The 18,792-nt window shown below is 37.1% G+C and overlaps 1 protein-coding gene across 1 annotated transcript in view; it reads right to left on the bottom strand.

Moving 5' to 3' along the window:
• ctnnd2a (catenin (cadherin-associated protein), delta 2a) overlaps positions 1 to 18,792 on the bottom strand; it is a 340,625-nt gene that overhangs the window by 81,564 nt on the left and 240,269 nt on the right. Inside the window, 2 exon segments of the mRNA XM_051881748.1 lie at positions 2,033 to 2,246; positions 9,433 to 9,565. Coding sequence (XP_051737708.1) covers positions 2,033 to 2,246; positions 9,433 to 9,565 — 347 coding nt within the window.

Here is an 18,792-nt window from a genome sequence, read left to right as displayed (position 1 = left end):
AATTTGTGACAGGAAGTCTCTCTAAGTGCCCTGTGTGCAATGCTTTTAATTTATATGTTAATCTGAATTCAGCGCATAGCAGGCATTTCCAGACGTGGCTCTGTTCCAAAGTCTATTCATTCTGTTACAGAAACAATTTAGAAACATGTTTTGGAATGCAAAGCCTTTGGGGATGTTTTTTTTTAATTTTTTTTATTTGGGGGGGTGGTGGTGGTTATTTTGTAGAAAATATCTCTTTCCATAGCTCATCACTAAATGGACAAGACAGACAATTTTAACTTTTTTTTCTACATCATTGCTAAATTACAGGACAGAAAGTTGCTCAGTTGCTGATTTACTCGAGAAAAAAAAAGAAAGAAAGAAAATACAATTTTATATATATATATATATATATATATTTACAGTCAAACCAGAAATTATTCAAACATTTTTTATATTTTTGATATATTGTTACTAGTGGGTGCAGGACACTACAGTTCACTATAGTTAATTTAAGTAAGTGAGGATAGACACTTTGACCTGACCGTGTTTTGCTTAAGTGTTTTCTGACATAATCAAGATTATTTTTTTTCTGACACAGTTTAACTCTGAGATCTTGTCATATTTTATTACCATTTTTTTATATTGAATAAACTGTATTAATGAACGAAATGTTCAAGGTGTCTGAATACATTGGTTTGACTGTATATATCAACAGTCTGGAAATATTAAAGTTGAGAAGAAATGAAGTCATCTAATATTCAAACATCCCTCCATTGTACATTGTTCTCTAAATAATAAAAGAAAAGAATAAACCCACAAGCAAGAATTTCAGATGAGGTTCAAACTTTGAAAAAGATTATTGCGTGAAAAACCCCCATCATGTTTTAAAAGAGACCGAACCCGGTAATATATATATATATATATATTTAAATTTAAATATATATATATATATATATATATATATGTGTGTGTGTGTGTGTGCAGAATTATTAGGCAAGTTGATTTTATATTAAATGCCCATGAGAAGGATGCAATACTAATGCAACACTAGAAATTGCAAAGTTAAGACATGACCAATGGACAGCAAAATGCTCATTGGGTCAGCAGGGTCAGACAAAAACAGGTGGAGAAGAAAAGACGGTTACACTTTAATTTACAGTGCTGTAGTTACATTGTAATTACTCAAATAAGTACTGAGTACTATTAATTAACTACATGTACTTACTATAGAGTTACAGTTAGGTTTTGTTTAGGGTTAGTTACTTGTAATTATGCATAATTTACTGTTATTATTATAGTAAGTACATCTAGTAACGTGTAACTACAGCACTGTAAAATAAAGTGTTACCGAAAAGACAAGTTAACTGCAAAAGAATGAAGAATTAAGGTGAAGAATTAAGTGTGAAACCATCAGGAACCCTTTAGTCTCCAGCACCACCATTTTCCAAAACTGCAACCTACCTGAAGTCTCCAGAAGTGCAAGGTGTCAGGATCTCAGAGACTTAGGTTAGGTAAAGAACCCTAAAAAATGACCCCCACTTAATAAGAATCACAAGCTGAAGTGTTGTAAAATACATGAATACTGTTTTTTTTTTATAGGCTTTATAGACAGACAGATAGAGAGTGATTCTTGAAGGACCAGCACCACATCCTCTTGTACCACTGTTTGAAGAATTTATCTTTCAGAATCTGGCAGTAAATTTTGGAAGATCATTTTTATTCCATATCTGCAAAACGGACTTTTCAGGATAGGAGATGGACTAAAAATGAACTCCCACATATTACTGCCAGATTCTGGAAGATAAATTCCAGCCTTCATGAACAATTATATATCACTTATAAATGATTAAATACAAAATTAATAGTAGTTATTAAGATTGATGTGGTTTGGAATTGGTAAAATGAGCAACTTTCCTAATAATTCTGCACACGGTATATATATATATATATATATATAAAGAGAGAGAGAGATAAAATTCTCTTTCCTGTGATAGAGGAAATTAAAACGTAAACTGAAAAGAGGCACGTCAGAGCCAGCAGAAGTTCTTACCTGTGACTAGTTCTCTGACTTCCACATCAGAGGTCTTGCGCAGCAAGCGGACCAGAGCAGGGATCCCACCGCAGTTCTTCAAAGCGATTTTATTATCATCATTGGCCTTGCCATAAACGAGGTTCCTCAGGGCACCGCAGGCGCTTCTGTGTACTTCAGCCATCCTGTGATCCAACAAGTCCACCAACAACTGAATACCACCCTGCCTCCGTATCTGAGAGAAAGATAGAGGGAAATGAGTGATATGTATTTCCATATTTTAAGACTTAAACAGTCTGGGTTCAGAATGAGGGGACGACAATCAAATCTACATAAAGCATCAGAACAGTAGCAAAAATAAAGTTGTTTTTAGTTTTCAATTCAGTAAAAAGAATCTAATGTTGTAGAAACACTCATATAATAATGCAGAATATATATACTGTAATTCAGAATGCCTCTTTTATCCACTTGAGGTGCCAGTGGGCTGAAATAGGCTTTGAAAATACATTCATATTCACATTTTGAACTCCTGATTTGAATGCAACTTAAATCGTTCTGAGCAAGAATTATTGGTCAGTGAGAACATGACGGCCTTGGCCTCAACTCATGGGAAGTCATTCAAAAAGTTGACCTTTCGCTTCTGACATTCAGCAGCCTCACATAAAAAAAAAAGAAAGGAAAAAAAAAAAAAGTCTGAATTCAGTGTTAAGTCACACCAAAACAGCTTAGCGTCAGTTCATGAGATCATTTGAAGGATAAATGAACAAATAGGAGGCACTGAATCCATAACCAGTGTATTTGAAAAATCAATACTAGAGGGAGCCGGAGAATGAATCACTCGTCAGACAGCTAAACAGACTGAGAGGTGTGAGTAAATCTCTATCAACAGGGCTTTGCTGTTCTACACTAAAGTCAATTAAAGCCAGCCAAGTTCATTAGAGGATCTGAGACTGCACTACAATGTGAACGCTACAGAAAAACAACAGTTATTGACATCAACTCAACCGCAGCCTTTGCATCTTGATAACTGGTGGCATTTTATAATATTTTCAGGAATAGTTCTCTCACAAATAAACATGCTGTCATTATTTCCCACCTTAATGTCATTCTAAACTGTATGACTTTTGTTTTTCCGTAGAAACCAAAAGGAAATATTTTGCAGAATGCCCGAGCTGCTGTTTTCCATCAGTGTTGTTACTGTCAACTAAAACTAAAATTATTAAAAACCGTTTTCGTTAATTGAAATAAAGCTATAATAAAATAAAATAAAATAAATATTAGATGAAAAACTTAAAATAAAAAAATAATACATTTAGATATGTTGCCTTGGCAACTAAATTAAATAAATAATTTAAAATAACTAAAACTATTAAAAATTGTTTTCATTACCTGAAATAAAGCTGAAATAAATGTAATTATATAATTAAATTATATAAATATTAGATAAAAAATGTAAACGGAAATTAGAAATGTTGCCTTGGCACCTAAATAAAATTAAATAAGTTTAAGTACTAAAATCACAAACTTAATTTTTTTTTTTATTAAAAATGTGTTTTGTTTTTGGTTTTTTTTTTGTTAATTGACATAAAGCTAAAAAAAAAAATATATAATTTATATTAAAGATAAGAGAAATGCATCCCCCCCCCCCCAAAAAAACTAGTTAAATTAATAAAAGCACATAAAAGTACTAAAACATATATTAAAATGAAAACTTAAAATATAAATATAAAAGCATATTTAAAATATTAATAAATTCTATTATAGTATATAAATAATTCTAAAAAAAAAAAAAACACTATTTTTTATACAATGAAGGAATATGGTGATTTTTACTGCATGCCAAGCACAAAAAAAAAAAAAAAGTAGCCCAAAATAACATCATACAGGTTTGGAAGTAGATGAGGGTGAATAAATAACAGAATTTTTATTTCAGAGTCGATAAAAACAAACACACAAACAAACAACAACAACAAAAAAAAAAAAAAAACAGTATTTTCCTTTGGCTGATTATTTTGCCATAGTTTGGTCCCTTACAGACTAACACACACCAAGCCAAATGCGTTTTGAACGATTTGACATAAAACCAGCAGGGCTAAATTATTAAGAAAGAGTCACACCTGAGTCTATCTGCAGATTCATCAAGTGATTGCACTATGAATTTCCAATTTCCTGTTCCGCTGCCAATTGGCATACACAATACCCCGCTGCATTAGCTTTAGATGAGTGCAGGATCCAGCCCTGGCAGATGTGCTTCTGAGTAGCACGTCACTACAGATCATCGCATTGGCTTCACATCGGCACTCACTCCAATGGAGATTACAAGCCTGTTTCTTTGTGTAGCTTTTTTTTTTTTAAAGGTGAGAAGTGATCTAGTAGTCCATTACAAGAGGTTACTTCTGATCCTGTTTCTTCCTGTTTTTGGGTTGTACTGCATATACAGCATGAATATTCAAACCTCACCTAACAGGAAAACAAAGGCACGGATCATCCCGAGAGGCAGACAGACATGTGCGTCACCACACAGAAGCCTTCTTTTCATTCATGTGGTGAGATTGGCACTTCTGAGAATGCAGCCCCAATATACAACACATTATATAAAGCAAGTACAATTCATTATTGTGATGTTCGGAAGCAACAGATGTTTGGAAACCACAAAACAACAGAGGATAACTGCAGTGACTAGGGATGTTTCTGGCATGTTCTATCAAGCAGTGCAGTTGAACTAATGATGGCTGCTTTCCCAGTTAACAGGGAACGTTCTCAGAACTTTAGTTAACATTCTGGCAGGGTTCTCTCAAAGCAATAAACAAACATTCTTCTGGTAATGTTAATAGAATGTTCGTTCAAAGTTATCTGGTCTTGAATAATGTTCTCAAGGCTACCACTTTCAAGGTCCAGAAAGGTAGGAAAGACATCATTAAAGTATGTGACTCCAGCAAACTAGCAGGGGAGTCTCAAGAGAAGCCAGGTTATCCCAGTATATTTTTTTGTTGATATGAAAAATCATGTAGATTTATCAATATGGCGGGTGTATGATGGATATTACGATGTTATGATGAACTATATGCCTTTTTCTGCTGATGTTCTGAGTTGTTAAAGCGTTTGTAAGGATACCGAATGTTAGAAGGCAGCTGTCTGACTCTGACATGGCGAACGGGAACATGGTTTGTGTAACATTAACAACACATTATTAGCTGTTTGATAACATAGTCAAGCAAAAGGCTAATCATATTAATTACCATTATGTGTCCGATGTTGTAAAGAGTGATACCATTTTGCAGCATTTACCTCAGTAAGTTTGGCCCGAGTGGATAAGCTTGTGCGAGTGAGTGGAGGCGGGGCTAATTAGCATATTCATAGATCCCTGTATACTAAATGAGGCAAGGGTGCTACATTCAAGCAACTTTAACGCATGAAGAATTTTTTTTCACATGAAAAAACTTTTTAAATATGTCATTTTGGTGATCAAAGAAGAGTTTTAAGGGATAAAATTATTGACTACAGGGGGACTTTAACATAACTTATGGGAAGGTTAGAAAATGTTATGTTAGCTTATTTTTGTTAGCTGGATTGTTTGAGAAGTGATCTGCTTTCTTGTGCACTTGGAGCAGCTAAGAAATTAATTGAGTGTTAACATCGTCCTGAAGCAGTGGAGACGCTGAGATATTCAATTAGTGGCATGAGCCGGCCGGACGGAAGTGCTTGCTCTCGACTCCACAGCGCACGTGCAAATGGATATTGACGGATTAGATTTTCCCCCCAGAAGGGCTGATAAAGCTGAACTTTAGCCAGAGGCGGGCTGCACAGGAGACGGACCCGGGGAGCTTTGCTGGAGCCACCTGCTATAAATAGTGGCCAGCTGAGGACGAGAAAGAGCTGCCTTTGCACTTGGCCAGTGGTTTAGCAGGAAGACCATAAACATCAGAGCTCGGCCTGTCTGGCTGAAATGCTGCGCTAATCAGTATTCTCCTCACCTCTGCTGTGGGAGATACTGCTCTGTCATCTGATAGCCGTTCTCCTCTCCCTCACTGTCTGCTTCAGTGTGTGTGCTATTTCCTGTCTGGTTAAAGTTCATTTACCTCTATCTTTAAAAATGTCAATATGAAATGGCATTTTCAACCCATTTTACCTCCGTAATGTGATGTATTTTGAGAAAATGACGTTCAGATGACGAATTGAGTTTGGTGAGGACAGAATACTGTAATAAAATACTCTAAAAGTGTTTCCTGCAATACTATTTAAAACACTGCTACTGAATCAACAACTCAAAACATACTGCAGGTAGTCCAATCCCTAAACAAATGACTCTGTAGTGAAACGTACAATGGGAATAGTCAAAAAATGGGCAAGTGTAAGGATTTGAGCGAGTTTGACAAGGGCCAAATTGTGATGGCTAGACGACTGGGTCAGAGCATTTCCAAAACTGCAGCTCTTGTGGGGTGTTCCCGGTCTGCAGTGGTCAGTATCTTTCAAAAGTGGTCCATGGAAGGAACAGTGGTGAACCGGCGACAGGGTCATAGGCGGCCAAGGCTCATTGATTCACGTGGGGAGCTGAAGCTGGGAAGCCTTGGGTCCTGCCATCCATGTGGATGTTACTTTGACATGTACCACCTACCTAAGCATTGTTGCAGACCATGTACACCCTTTCATGGAAACGGTATTCCCTGGTGGCTGTGGCCTCTTTCAGCAGGATAATGCGCCCTACCACAAAGCAAAAATGGTTCAGGAATGGTTTGAGGAGCACAACAACGAGTTTGAGGTGTTGACTTGGCCTCCAAATTCCCCAAAACTCAATCCAATCGAGCAACTGTGGGATGTGCTGAACAAACAAGTCCGATCCATGGAGGCCCCACCTCGCAACTTAACAGGACCAACACAATATTGGGATCATAATCATAATGTTTTGCCTGATCGGTGTAGTAAGCATATGTTTGAATCACTAAAAAGAACCATCTCATAAGAGTGATTTGTTGGAATTGGTTGGACTAGATGTGCTCTATGGTATTAATACACTAAAATCCCTTAAAAGAATCATTCTTTGTAATCTGACTAATATATTTACACTTTATTTCACAGTATAGTAACACTTTATTTTGCCAGTCCCCTTCTGTTTACTATAAGTAAAGTTGCATCTACATGTCAACTAACTCTAATAAGAGTATTAGCAGATATTAGTCAGACAGTCTAACACTTTATTTTGATGGTCCCCCAACAGACATTCTACCGACTATAAGTAACTTTGCAAGTATGTCAACTTATTCTACTAACCCTACCCCTAAACAGTCTACTAATACTCTAATGGGAGTTAGTTGACATGTAGGTGCAACGATACTTATAGTCAATAGAATGTCTAAAGGGGACCAACAGAATAAAGTGTAACCGTATATTATGCAAGACCTTAGACAGCCTTTAAAAAAATGTAGGAAGAGGGGAAAAAAAGCCATTAACAAGCCTGAAACCCTTGTGCTGCAGACTGGTGTCATTTTTCACTATCCACTCCATAATGTGAAAGCATGTATGTTGAGGAAAAAGAATGGCAGGGGTGAAATAAGTTGTTCAGGGCTTCGGCACCATCTGCTGCTGTACTGTCACATATAATTAACCATACTACTTTACCAAGCAACCACACACACACACACACATTTTGTTGCTACTGGTCTGCTAAAACCAGAATTGCATTCCTCTCCTTAAAAATTACTTAGATACCATTAATGTTATCATATAATCATTCTTTCTGCTGTCCTTGTGATGCCATTTCAGATGGACAGACTGACACTGACACCTATTTATGCAGAAGTGAAACTGGATGTCCAGTCCCACTCCAGACTGAATTAGAAGAAAAGATGACTGGGTTTGGACTTTTACTGAAACCGATATCAGGGTTAAACTCTTGAAAAGTAAACACCACTTAACTGAGAATGAGACTGTAATACCATTAGAAAAACTCTGTATATGAAGAGTTTACAAATGTAAAAATGTACTGCACCAACGCATGCTTGTTGCATAATACTATGAGTTGCATAATGTATTGGATGTGTTAAGTCCATGAGCGATGAATGTTTGACCTTTTTTTAGAGACCTCTGATATGATGACTGTGGGATGAAACAGATCAGTGGTTCTCAACTGGTGGGTCGTAACCCAAAAGTGGGCTGCAGTAGTTCTGATTGGGTCAAGAACTGGAGGGAAGAAAAAAAAAAGCTAAATACATAATAATACATAATAAAATGCAAAACAAATAGTCTTATACACTCTTAAAAGCAATGAGAAACATTTTAGTTCACTGCCAACATTCTAGTTTAGTCAATGGATGTGCATCCAATTAAATTCTACAATATTTTGATGTAAATTCATTACTTGGCAGAAGCTAGCTAAATTGGGCAGATGCCAACATGGACAGGTTGTGTCTTCACCAGGACAAAAGGGTGAAAAGTGCTGCATTTTCAAATACACATTATAATCAGAAAACCAGTTGAGAACAACCAATGGAAATGATATGCCAATCTTTTAGTTTATTTCCAAGAAAAAAACAGCAAACCACAGAGCAGCTGAATATTATAGGACCAAATCTAATCAATCAAGCTATGATGGAACATTGCTCCAAATACTTTATGAGAACAACATGAAACAAGTTCATTTCAGTGTTTGGAGAAATTGATTAAAGTGGGGATCAAAGAAAGCAGGGGGATTCATTCAGTGTCTTTTCTTAATAAATAAGACATTTTTCAGATGGAGAAAAATGCTGGTTTGAAGTGGAGCTCATCGCTAGATAAACTAATTTGGGTCTCACTGTTTGTTTTGTTTTTTTCATTAAATATCATTTAAAAGTTTGTCGGCTAGCTCGTCTCTCCCTCTGTTGCTGTTTTGTTCCTGCAGATTTATTCTCCAAATTTAATTTCCTCGTCCTCCAAGCCTCTCTTAAGCCTCTGGGATACAATTATAGAGCTGCTGTGTAGAGAATGGCTGTCAATACGCAGCTCTCCATGTATTGTTTGGCTGTGCTATTAGTGCTTAATTACTGGTGCAATCCAAGGCGCTCTTTATAATTCGGAAAACTTACTTGCTGGGGGATCTACCATCAGAGACCTGGCATCAAATTTCAATAAAGGGGTGAATTATTTGTCAATGGTACGTGCAAGAATTAATTTCACGCAACAACACCTATTAATAAAAATCTTTCGGTAGGTATTCCACAACAAGAGGTTTCCCAAGGTAATGTACATTGTTAATATCTACTAAATTTGTGCCAGAAGATATGGAAAAGTCAGATCCCATTGCAGATGGAAGACACTTTCAAGCCTAATTACCTTAAAAATATTTTCAGAACAGATTTTGCTCTGCATCTCCTAAAAATTGAGCCTTGGTAGGCAGGTACATGTACAGATCATTAGAGCTTTGACCAGTTATATAAAGTTATATTTACCTCAGCTTTAATCTTGTTGTCTCCAAAGCATAGGTGTTGTAAATATGCCGCTGCATTGGACTGAACTGAGGGAAACTGGTGTTGCAACATTTGAATGACTTCAGGTAACTCAGGATCTCGCCAACCGAACTCCCTACGGAAAAAGAGAGAGTAGGAAAGTGAGTTTCACATTTCTGTTGTACAGTAGGTGGTGAGATAGGACTTATACGTTGTGTGCTGCCAGATCTGCACCATTACCGTGAACATCTCTTACGCACAGAGGTTAAAGTGAAATAAATGTCTTTCCAGAAACTGTTACAGGGAAAATGGTTTCCATTATTGTGTTATTGCTCTGAAACTGTGGGCTCGGAGAGGTAGTAGGAGTTTACAATTGTGAATGCCTGTGTGTGTAGTGAGTGTTTCTCTGGGTGAGAACTACTAGATTTGATCATTTCCACTGATGTTGAGGAAGTCTGACAGAAAGATTGGTTGTTTTTAAATGATCTACAGAACCATGCTGCAGTAATTCTTCTCTTACGTCATAGCAGCAAATATCATAAAGCACCAATAAAATTTTTCAAACTTTGTTGAAATTCAGAGGAAAAAAATATATAAAACAACAAACAAAAATAGTTCTAATTTATAGTTTGTATATATATATATATATATATATATATACACATATATATACACACACTATATTGCTGAAAGTATTGGGACACCCCTCCAAATCATTGAATTCAGGTGATCCAATCACTTCCATGGCCACAGGTGTATAAAATCAAGCACCTAGGCATGCAGACTGCTTCTACAAACATTTGTGAAAGAATGGGTCGCACTCGGGAGCTCAGTGAATTCAAGCGTGGTACCGTGATAGGTTGCCACCTGTGCAAGAAGTCCATTTGTGAAATTTCCTCACTGCTAAATATTCCACGGTCAACTGTAAGTGATATCATAACAAAGTGGAAGCAATTGGGAACAACAGCAACTCAGCCACGAAGTGGTAGGCCACGTAAAATCACAGAGCGGGGTCAGCGCCAACTTATAGCTACAGACCTCCAAACTTCGTGTGGCCTTCAGATTAGCTCAAGAACAGTGTGTAGAGAGCTTCATGGAATGGGTTTCCATGACTGAGCAGCTGCATCCAAGCCTTACATCACCAAGTGCAATGCAAAGCGTGGGATGCAGTGGTGTAAAGCACGCCGCCAGTGGAGCAGTGGAGACGTGTTCTCTGGAGTGACGAATCACGCTTCTCTGTCTGGCAATCTGATGGACGAGTCTGGGTTTGGCGGTTGCCAGGAGAACGTACTTGCTTGACTGCATTGTGCCAAGTGTAAAGTTTGGTGGAGGGGGGATTATGGTGAGGGGTTGTTTTTCAGGGGTTGGGCTTGGCCCCTTAGTTTCAGTGAAAGGAACTCTTCACTGCTTCAGCATAGGGCCAAGACATTTTGGACAATTTCATGCTCCCAACTTTGTGGGAACAGTTTGGGGATGGTCCCTTCCTGTTCCAACATGACTGCGCACCAGTGCACAAAGCAAGGTCCCTAAAGACATGGATGAGTGAGTTTGGTGTGGAGGAACTTGACTGGCCTGCACAGAGTCCTGACCTCAACCCGACAGAACACCTTTGGGATGAATTAGAGCGGAGACTGCGAGCCAGGCCTTCTCGCCAACATCACTGCCTGACCTCGCAAATGCGCTTCTAGAAGAATGGTCAAAAATTCCCATAAACACACTTCTAAACCTTGTGGAAAGCCTTCCCAGAAGAGCTGAAGCTGAAAGCTGTTATAGTTGCAAAGGGTGGACCAACTCCATATTAAACCCTACGGATTAAGAATGGGATGTCATTAAAGTTCATGTGCATGTAAAGACAGGCGTCCCAAAACTTTTGCCAATATAGTGTGTGTATATATATATATATATATATATATATATATATTATTATTATGTTGAAAACAGTTGTGTACAAATTTTCCAGGATTCTTTGATGAAAGTTCAAAAGAACAGCATTTAACTGAAATAGAAAGCTTTTGTAGCATTATATACTGTTCAACAGCTTGGGGTCAGTAAGAATTTTTTTGTTTGTTTTGGAAAGAAATTAAAGAAATTAATACTTTTATTCAGCAAGGATGTAATAAATCGATCAAAAGTGACAGTAAAGACATTTATAATGTTACAAAATATTGTAACATTATAAATTGTAGTGTTTTTTGAGCAGCAAATCAACATATTAGAAGGAATTCTGAAGGACCATGTGACACTGAAGAAATTAAATTTTAATATATATTCACATAGAAAAGAGTTCTTTTAAATGGTAATAATATTTCACAATATTAATGTTTTTACTGTATTTTTGATCAAATAAATGCAGCCTTGGTGAGCAGAAGACATTTCTTTTAAAAAGATTAAAAAACCCATTAGGAAGCAAGCCATTATGCAATATTCTCCTGTACTCCAAAGCATTAAATGACTTTTCACAGTGAAGTAGCTCACCAATACCAGCAGCTAAAAAGGCTCCCCACACAATGACACCTCTTCTTCCATGCTTCACTGTGCTAGAGATGCATTTATTATTATATTTCTCAGCAAATTTTCAAAGACACCACTCCAGAGCATCACCATACAACTCATGTTTCATTGTGATTCATCACTCCACACACAACTTCCCATATTCTGCCAAAAACCTCATTCTGTCTTTGATGTTTTTCTGAGACAGCAATGGCTTTTTAAGTAGTGCATTTGCCTAAATTTTGCTGGTTTCTGACCAATAATTTGTGGTTAAGACAATTAAAAGCTTTTTTGGACTTGGCCCATTTTTTTGGCCAGGAGTGTACATGTATACACAATATACAAAACACCTGACCTAGGATATAATTAAGACTTGGTTGGACAAATTAGCAACCACCAAACACGCTAGCAGCCAAATAGCAATGGCCTGGCAACCACAGAAAAGACCCTAGCATTGTGGGGTTAAGTTTTACACAGCCAAATAGTACTAGCATTTTTCTCAAAAGGAGTAGAAGTCTAGTATCTACTTAACACAAAACAAATGCACACCTGTCATGCCCATTTCTTTGTTTTTGTGAAGAATTACAGCAAAATATTTTCCATCTCAGAGTCCATCACAGAGCGTGGCAGCCTTTGATAAATAAAGGCCCTAAACAAATGCCTTTTATCTGAGTGAGATTGCATTTGATAGAGATAAGAAGAGCCGCAGGAGGGATTCGGAGGGTTGCCGGTGTCTGAAGCCCTTAACCTGAGGGCCGGCAGTGCTTGAAGGCAGATGGTCTCTCCTGGCTCTGCAAAGAGAGCGATAAGCATCAGCCTGCCTGCAGTCAGGGGCCCGTTCCTCCTGAGGATCAGTCTTCCCGCTCGCCAGCCCGTAATCAAAATGAAAACGATCAGCTGATAAGATAAGCATTGTGCTTTTTGATTAATTAAAAAGTAGCAGGGACTCTCAGTTCAAATGAAACGCCAGTCATGTGCGTATTAAGTGGGGATGCTTCCTAGGCGCTGTGCTAAATGCTGTAAAATGGGGCCAGTTGACACCATCAGAACAGTTTCCTTTTCTTTTCCCCCATCGATGTGCAGGAACTTCACAAGCAGCATGACAGAACTGGGGCATGAAGAAAGAAGTTTTTATATGTGTGTATGTGCGTTTCAGTGCGTTTAACAGAGAGGAAAGATCAGAAGTAGCGCAACGCAATCCAATGTATGATCATAGAGGCACGATTGTGTGCAGACAACATATACATTACACACACACACATACAGAACAGTCACCACGGCAATCACAATCATCTATACAGATTGAGTGTTTACATGCATAACAAAAGACTATCAAACATCAGCTCATTATAAAAACCTGAAGGGTTACGTTATAAATAATAATAAATCTGTTTATATGAGATCGTGAAATTATATTTTAATTCACTGAAGCTGACACGATTTACACGCAAAGCAAAACCAAGGCAAAAGTAACTCTAAACCATTTATAACCTTTCCCTACGGCTGTGAGTTAATTCCAAAAAGAATTGATTCTACAATTCAGATGTGTCGAAATTCAAGAGTCAGTTTCCACTCAAAATGACAGGGATATGAAATATACAGGCAAGTGTTCCTCTACCTAAACTGCACATCCCAAAGAAGCCTTAACAGCAATGATTCATATTTAGTGCTGCTTAAACTGGTTATATTTTTCTCCTGTTTCCGGGAGTTGACTGCAAAAATAATCAAGAGTCATTGAGATAAGCTGATTTCTCCTTTTGAAATCAATTAATGTTTACACTGAAGTTGTTTAAATTGAATTTCTGCTTTACTTCATTCTCAAAACTGACCATTATTTAAATCCTTTAATTACTTTAGAATGCATCTGCAAAAAACAAAACTGTGACACACATAGAAAGCCACTTCAAACAGCGCGCTGGCCGCATTGAGTTCTCTTTCGCACTTGAACGGACAAAAACTGACATGCCAAAATGCTGCTTTGTCGAGTATCCTCGTAAGCACAGTCTTAAATGAGTTAAATAAAGTCTTAAATGACCATAAAGAGTTGTGAGGACATGCAATGTGTCAGATCCGCGCCATGTGCTTCAAGTGACAGCAGCCTAATAAACCTACTACTGTGACGTCTGTCATTAATGGTAATAAAATAACAAAAGACAGTGAAAATCACTCACTGCTCTTGACTGAATAACTTTTGTAGCTTTAATAAGGAAATTAATCTATATGTAATTTATAATTTATGTAGTGAAGACTATGAAGTGTTTGATAATTTTATTAAATTTCTGTGTATTTTCTATCTGTTAGATCAAATATTTAAAATATACTGTATTTATGTTGTTTCTACAATAATTTGGAGATTAAATGTAAAATAATTTCAGCACTAATTTTCATTAATACTTGTTGAGAATTGCATACTCTCACTTAGAATAAAACCGACCAACAATTAAATCTCTTAGTAGAACAATACAGACCAGTATTTAAATCTCTTAATTGCCTTTGAACACTCAGATGTGAGAAGTTAAGAACAATTAAAATGTATCAGTTCTGCTTACTTACTTTGAATTTTTCTGCTTACTTTAAACTTTGAATTTCTTAACTTAAAAATTGAATTCCTCAAATTTTTTTTTTTTTTTTGAGTTTTGCCAACTTATTTGGGCTTACAGTGTACCAAAGTAAACTAAAAACTAAATAAACTAAAACTAATAAATATAAATTAATAAAAACTAGAGATGCACCGATACTAAATTTCTCTGCCGATACCGATTATTCAGAATGATATCGGCCGATACCGATAGTTTGGTTTTTCTTAAGAAAAAAAAAAAGTTGCAAACTGTTACATTGTTGCAAACTATACAGGGAACCCTCTCATTTGGTACACTACAATATTAGAGGTTACAATTAACAGCAGAGGTATTATATTCAGCTGCTGTTTATTTTCAGATATAATAATTACACTCAAATAAAAACTGAAATGTATAAACCTTAGTATCACCAAAGACTATAGAATAACACAAGACATGTCACTCGTATTGTTTTGAATGGGAGAAAGTGTAACGCTCAATATGGCGGAATGAGTCCCGCCTTCAAAATAAGAGCCAATCGCCGACCTGTAAAGTCATCGCGTCACTGCAGTGGCCGTTAGAAGCACCTGGTTTCTATAGAAACAGTCAGACGCACGCCTCCGAAATGAGGCACAAGTGACGCGCATTTAGGTCTGCGCATGCGCATTAGCTTGATCCAGCCTAAATACTGTTTTTTTGTCATGATTTGAGCGTTTGGAAAAAAAAATTATGAGACAGTTGTTGTCAGATTTCATTGGTGATTTCAAATATGAAATTTAATCGAAAGCTTGGCAAACAGCTTTGGAGAATTTGATGTTTCCCCATTCAAAGAGATAGGAGCTGCATGATGCCCAGGATGCCCGAGAGGCGTTTCAAAGATGGCCGCCGAGTGAAATCACTTGTCTTAAAGGGACTTTGGTATCACATAAGGTAGTTTTCATAAGCACTTGTCTTCATGGCAAATTTGCACAAACATATAATTAACAGTAAATAAGCTCCTCTCTAGTGTTTTTTTTATATGTAGATAGCTAAGGAACTGTAAACATCGGAAAACATTTCTGAGGTAAAAGTGACATGATGTGACATATTGTTCACAAGCTGTTTTATTGATGTCTTTTCGCGGTTGAAACACAAATAAAGTGATTACATGAGACATGATGCATTCTGGTAAGTTGTCTAATATATTTCAACATACCTTTGATGTTCTTATCAGAAGTAATAAAGCACAAAGCTTTTTGCGATTATTGGATGGGAGGCGCTACAAATATTATTTGATGTAGGAAAAAGACGCAGACCTGGCAACCCTTGCTTGAACTACGGGTGATTCATAGGGTCAAAAAGAGCCTGCTTTAACGTCACTATTTTTAAACTGTTAATGCGTTAAAATTCAACACAAGGGTTATTTTCTTCACACACAGTATGTATGAGTTGCAGTCTGAACTCGTCTTTCCGCACCCTTTTGATTGACAGGATATAATCGGCCCTGATCATCGGCAGTTTTTAAACAATCGGCCGATTGCCGATAGGTGATAAAATTAAGCTTTTATCGACCGATACCGATTGCTAGCCGATGCATCGGTGCATCTCTAATAAAAACAATACAAAATATTTAAAAAAAAATACTAAAAGTTCAACTAAAATGAACGTGAAAACAGGAAATATAAAAATAACAATGAAATTACACATAAAAAAAATTCTGCTCTTCATCCCTTTAGGCCTATATTAACAATAAATCTCTTCTAATTGATAGTGATAGAGTGGTGTTTCTCACTCACTGTGGACAAACAATTTTACTGCAATTATTTTTTAATTATTGCAATACTTTTATTGTGCCTGGATTAAGCATAATTGTGTAAGAGCATGTAAATAAACACACTTAATCAGACTGCATCACATGCAATAGTTCAGCGAAGCACAAATTCATCAGTTCCATCACAGACACACATGCACAGGCCGAGTGAGAGACAACACGAGAAGCCTGCAAAGAAAAGCTGTGTAAACATCTATCTTCTCTTTCTGTGTTCAAACAATCTCTATTATTACAACGCAGTTCCAGGCAACAGCTGCCAGACTGCAGGATTACCCAATGAGCCTCCTCCACCCAGCAAATCAGGGGAATGATGGGTCCACCCAAGACGACTGCTGGCAAGGCAATGGGCAGTGGCTAATGTGAACGGACAGGTGTTGTCATGGCCTCTGTCCAACGGCCTGCAGTCTTCCCTGGCCAGAGGATTATTTTTAGCAGATGTTAATAATGGACTCTCAGACATAATCATCCTGGCCGTGTAAGCGAGAGGTGCTGTAAAGTGAAACTGTCCCTGTGATTCCTTTAATGGCCATTAAGTAAAACAACAGGCACCCGGCAACATCATCATGCATTTAAAGCCATTAATACAAGTACTTAAAGCTGCCATAGTGAATAAAGCTGATTTAATCTCACGCCAGTTTGCGGTCGGTCTCGGGGTTCATTGACAAAGCTGATTTATCCCACTTCAATCAATACCTCCGACTGATTGTCTTACAACTACACGAGTCCCGAAAGGCAAAGGAGCAGTAAATAACTGGCACAGAGACATTAACTGAAAGGTAATGAAGTCTGCTGCAAGAATTCAAAGGGTTTTATTGGTCATACAGACGAATTTAGAGGAAGGGGCACAGCGACAGATATATACTTGTGTATACAGTGTCAAAGGTTTATGGTAGTGAGGCGATTTCCACCTACGCTACACGAGTCATGCACTGCTCTACTCTAATTTCACCCTCGCAGCCCATGACATTCACAATTTCACTTTTCTAATCCACTGTGTCCTACAGGTTTATATGAATCTCTTCAATAGATTTGTGTCTTTGTGCAACTGAATGTGCGAGTACTCCATATATTTGTGTGATCCAAAAAGACAATAATAGATGGGTTCCCATCCATATAATTTTAGGCAAATTTTGGGATAGTGCATAAAAATGCTGAATGGAAACCCCAAGATGTGAATAAAAAAAGTACATACTCACTTGAGATGGATACACAATATATGCGCATAAACTATGATGGAAACATTTACAAAATAAAAATTCTGTTTAAAAATATGGAGTCTGTAAGATCATGCGTAATGTTTTTGAAAGAAGGCTCTTATGCTCACCAAGGCTACATTAATTTTCATCAATAATACAGTGAAAATTAGAAAAATTGTGAAATATTATTACAGATACAGATTTTTTTTTTACCGATATATCCCAACAGCTGCTAAATTTTAATGTAAACTTTTTAGCCAGCCCGTCAAATCTAGATATAATCAAGACCATCATCAATTCATCTTAAAGTCAAGTGTATCATCCCAATCGAACAATACAGAAATGAATTCAATTTTGGAACATGCAAACTATTTAACTTACAATACAAAAGGGAATTAGCTAGAGCGGAGGAGTTGTATAGCAGCAGAACACCATACTAAATAATCAGGCATCATTGCTGAAACACACTTAAGTCCTCTTCAATGAGTTTTTAATAAGGTAAAAGCCCAGCTACATTCCACAGACGGCCTGATTTATTGATAAGCTTGAGGAAGCCAAAGAAACAAAATGGTGATCCATTGATGCCCTCTGAAATAGGAAAAAATCTCCTGGGTAATGATCAAATTTCTTCTCAAGAGTGTGAGGTGGAATTTGATTTTAAATGAGGCAATTAACAGGGCAGAGTTCCTTAGAGAGCCACCAGACTCCATCACAGTGGCACCACAGAAACGATGGTACAGGAACGAGAGAGACGGTCATGCTGGTTAATGGAGCTGAAAAAAAAAATGGCTGCTGCCATCCTTCCTATGTATAATACATGGATGTGACATATTTGCAGCTCTCAGATAAAGACCAAAGGCTTGGACCGAATTTTCGGACTTTTCGAAATGTTGAAACAGCTATTTCCGTTTTTGGGCCGGAATGGTTTTGGAGGGTCGAAATCAGTGACCGAAATAATTTAATTATGGCAAGTTTCAACTGTGTTCAGTGTCTATTTCATGCACACAATGTGGATAAGCTACAACAGATAAACGTCAGCTGTGTGGACACTAGCTCTGGATTGACAATATTAATTTCTTGATTTTAATCGGTAATGATATGGTTTCTTAAATCTAAATTCTTATAGTCTGTGCTGTTTTCTGTTAATGTGTGAACAAAACTTGATTAAACATTTGTAACACGCCTGTCATTCAATAATTGCAAACAGCTTTGTTACTTTCAATATGAAGCAAAGCCTCAACTTTAAAATCTTTAAACGATTAGTTCACTTCAGAATTAAAATTTCCTGAAAATGTACTCACCCCCATTT

Source organism: Ctenopharyngodon idella, chromosome 23 (assembly GCF_019924925.1).
Source record: "Ctenopharyngodon idella isolate HZGC_01 chromosome 23, HZGC01, whole genome shotgun sequence".
Classification (NCBI taxonomy): domain Eukaryota; kingdom Metazoa; phylum Chordata; class Actinopteri; order Cypriniformes; family Xenocyprididae; genus Ctenopharyngodon; species Ctenopharyngodon idella.
The sequence above is the reverse complement of the archived record's forward strand: the minus strand, read 5'-3'. Positions and strand labels throughout refer to the sequence as shown.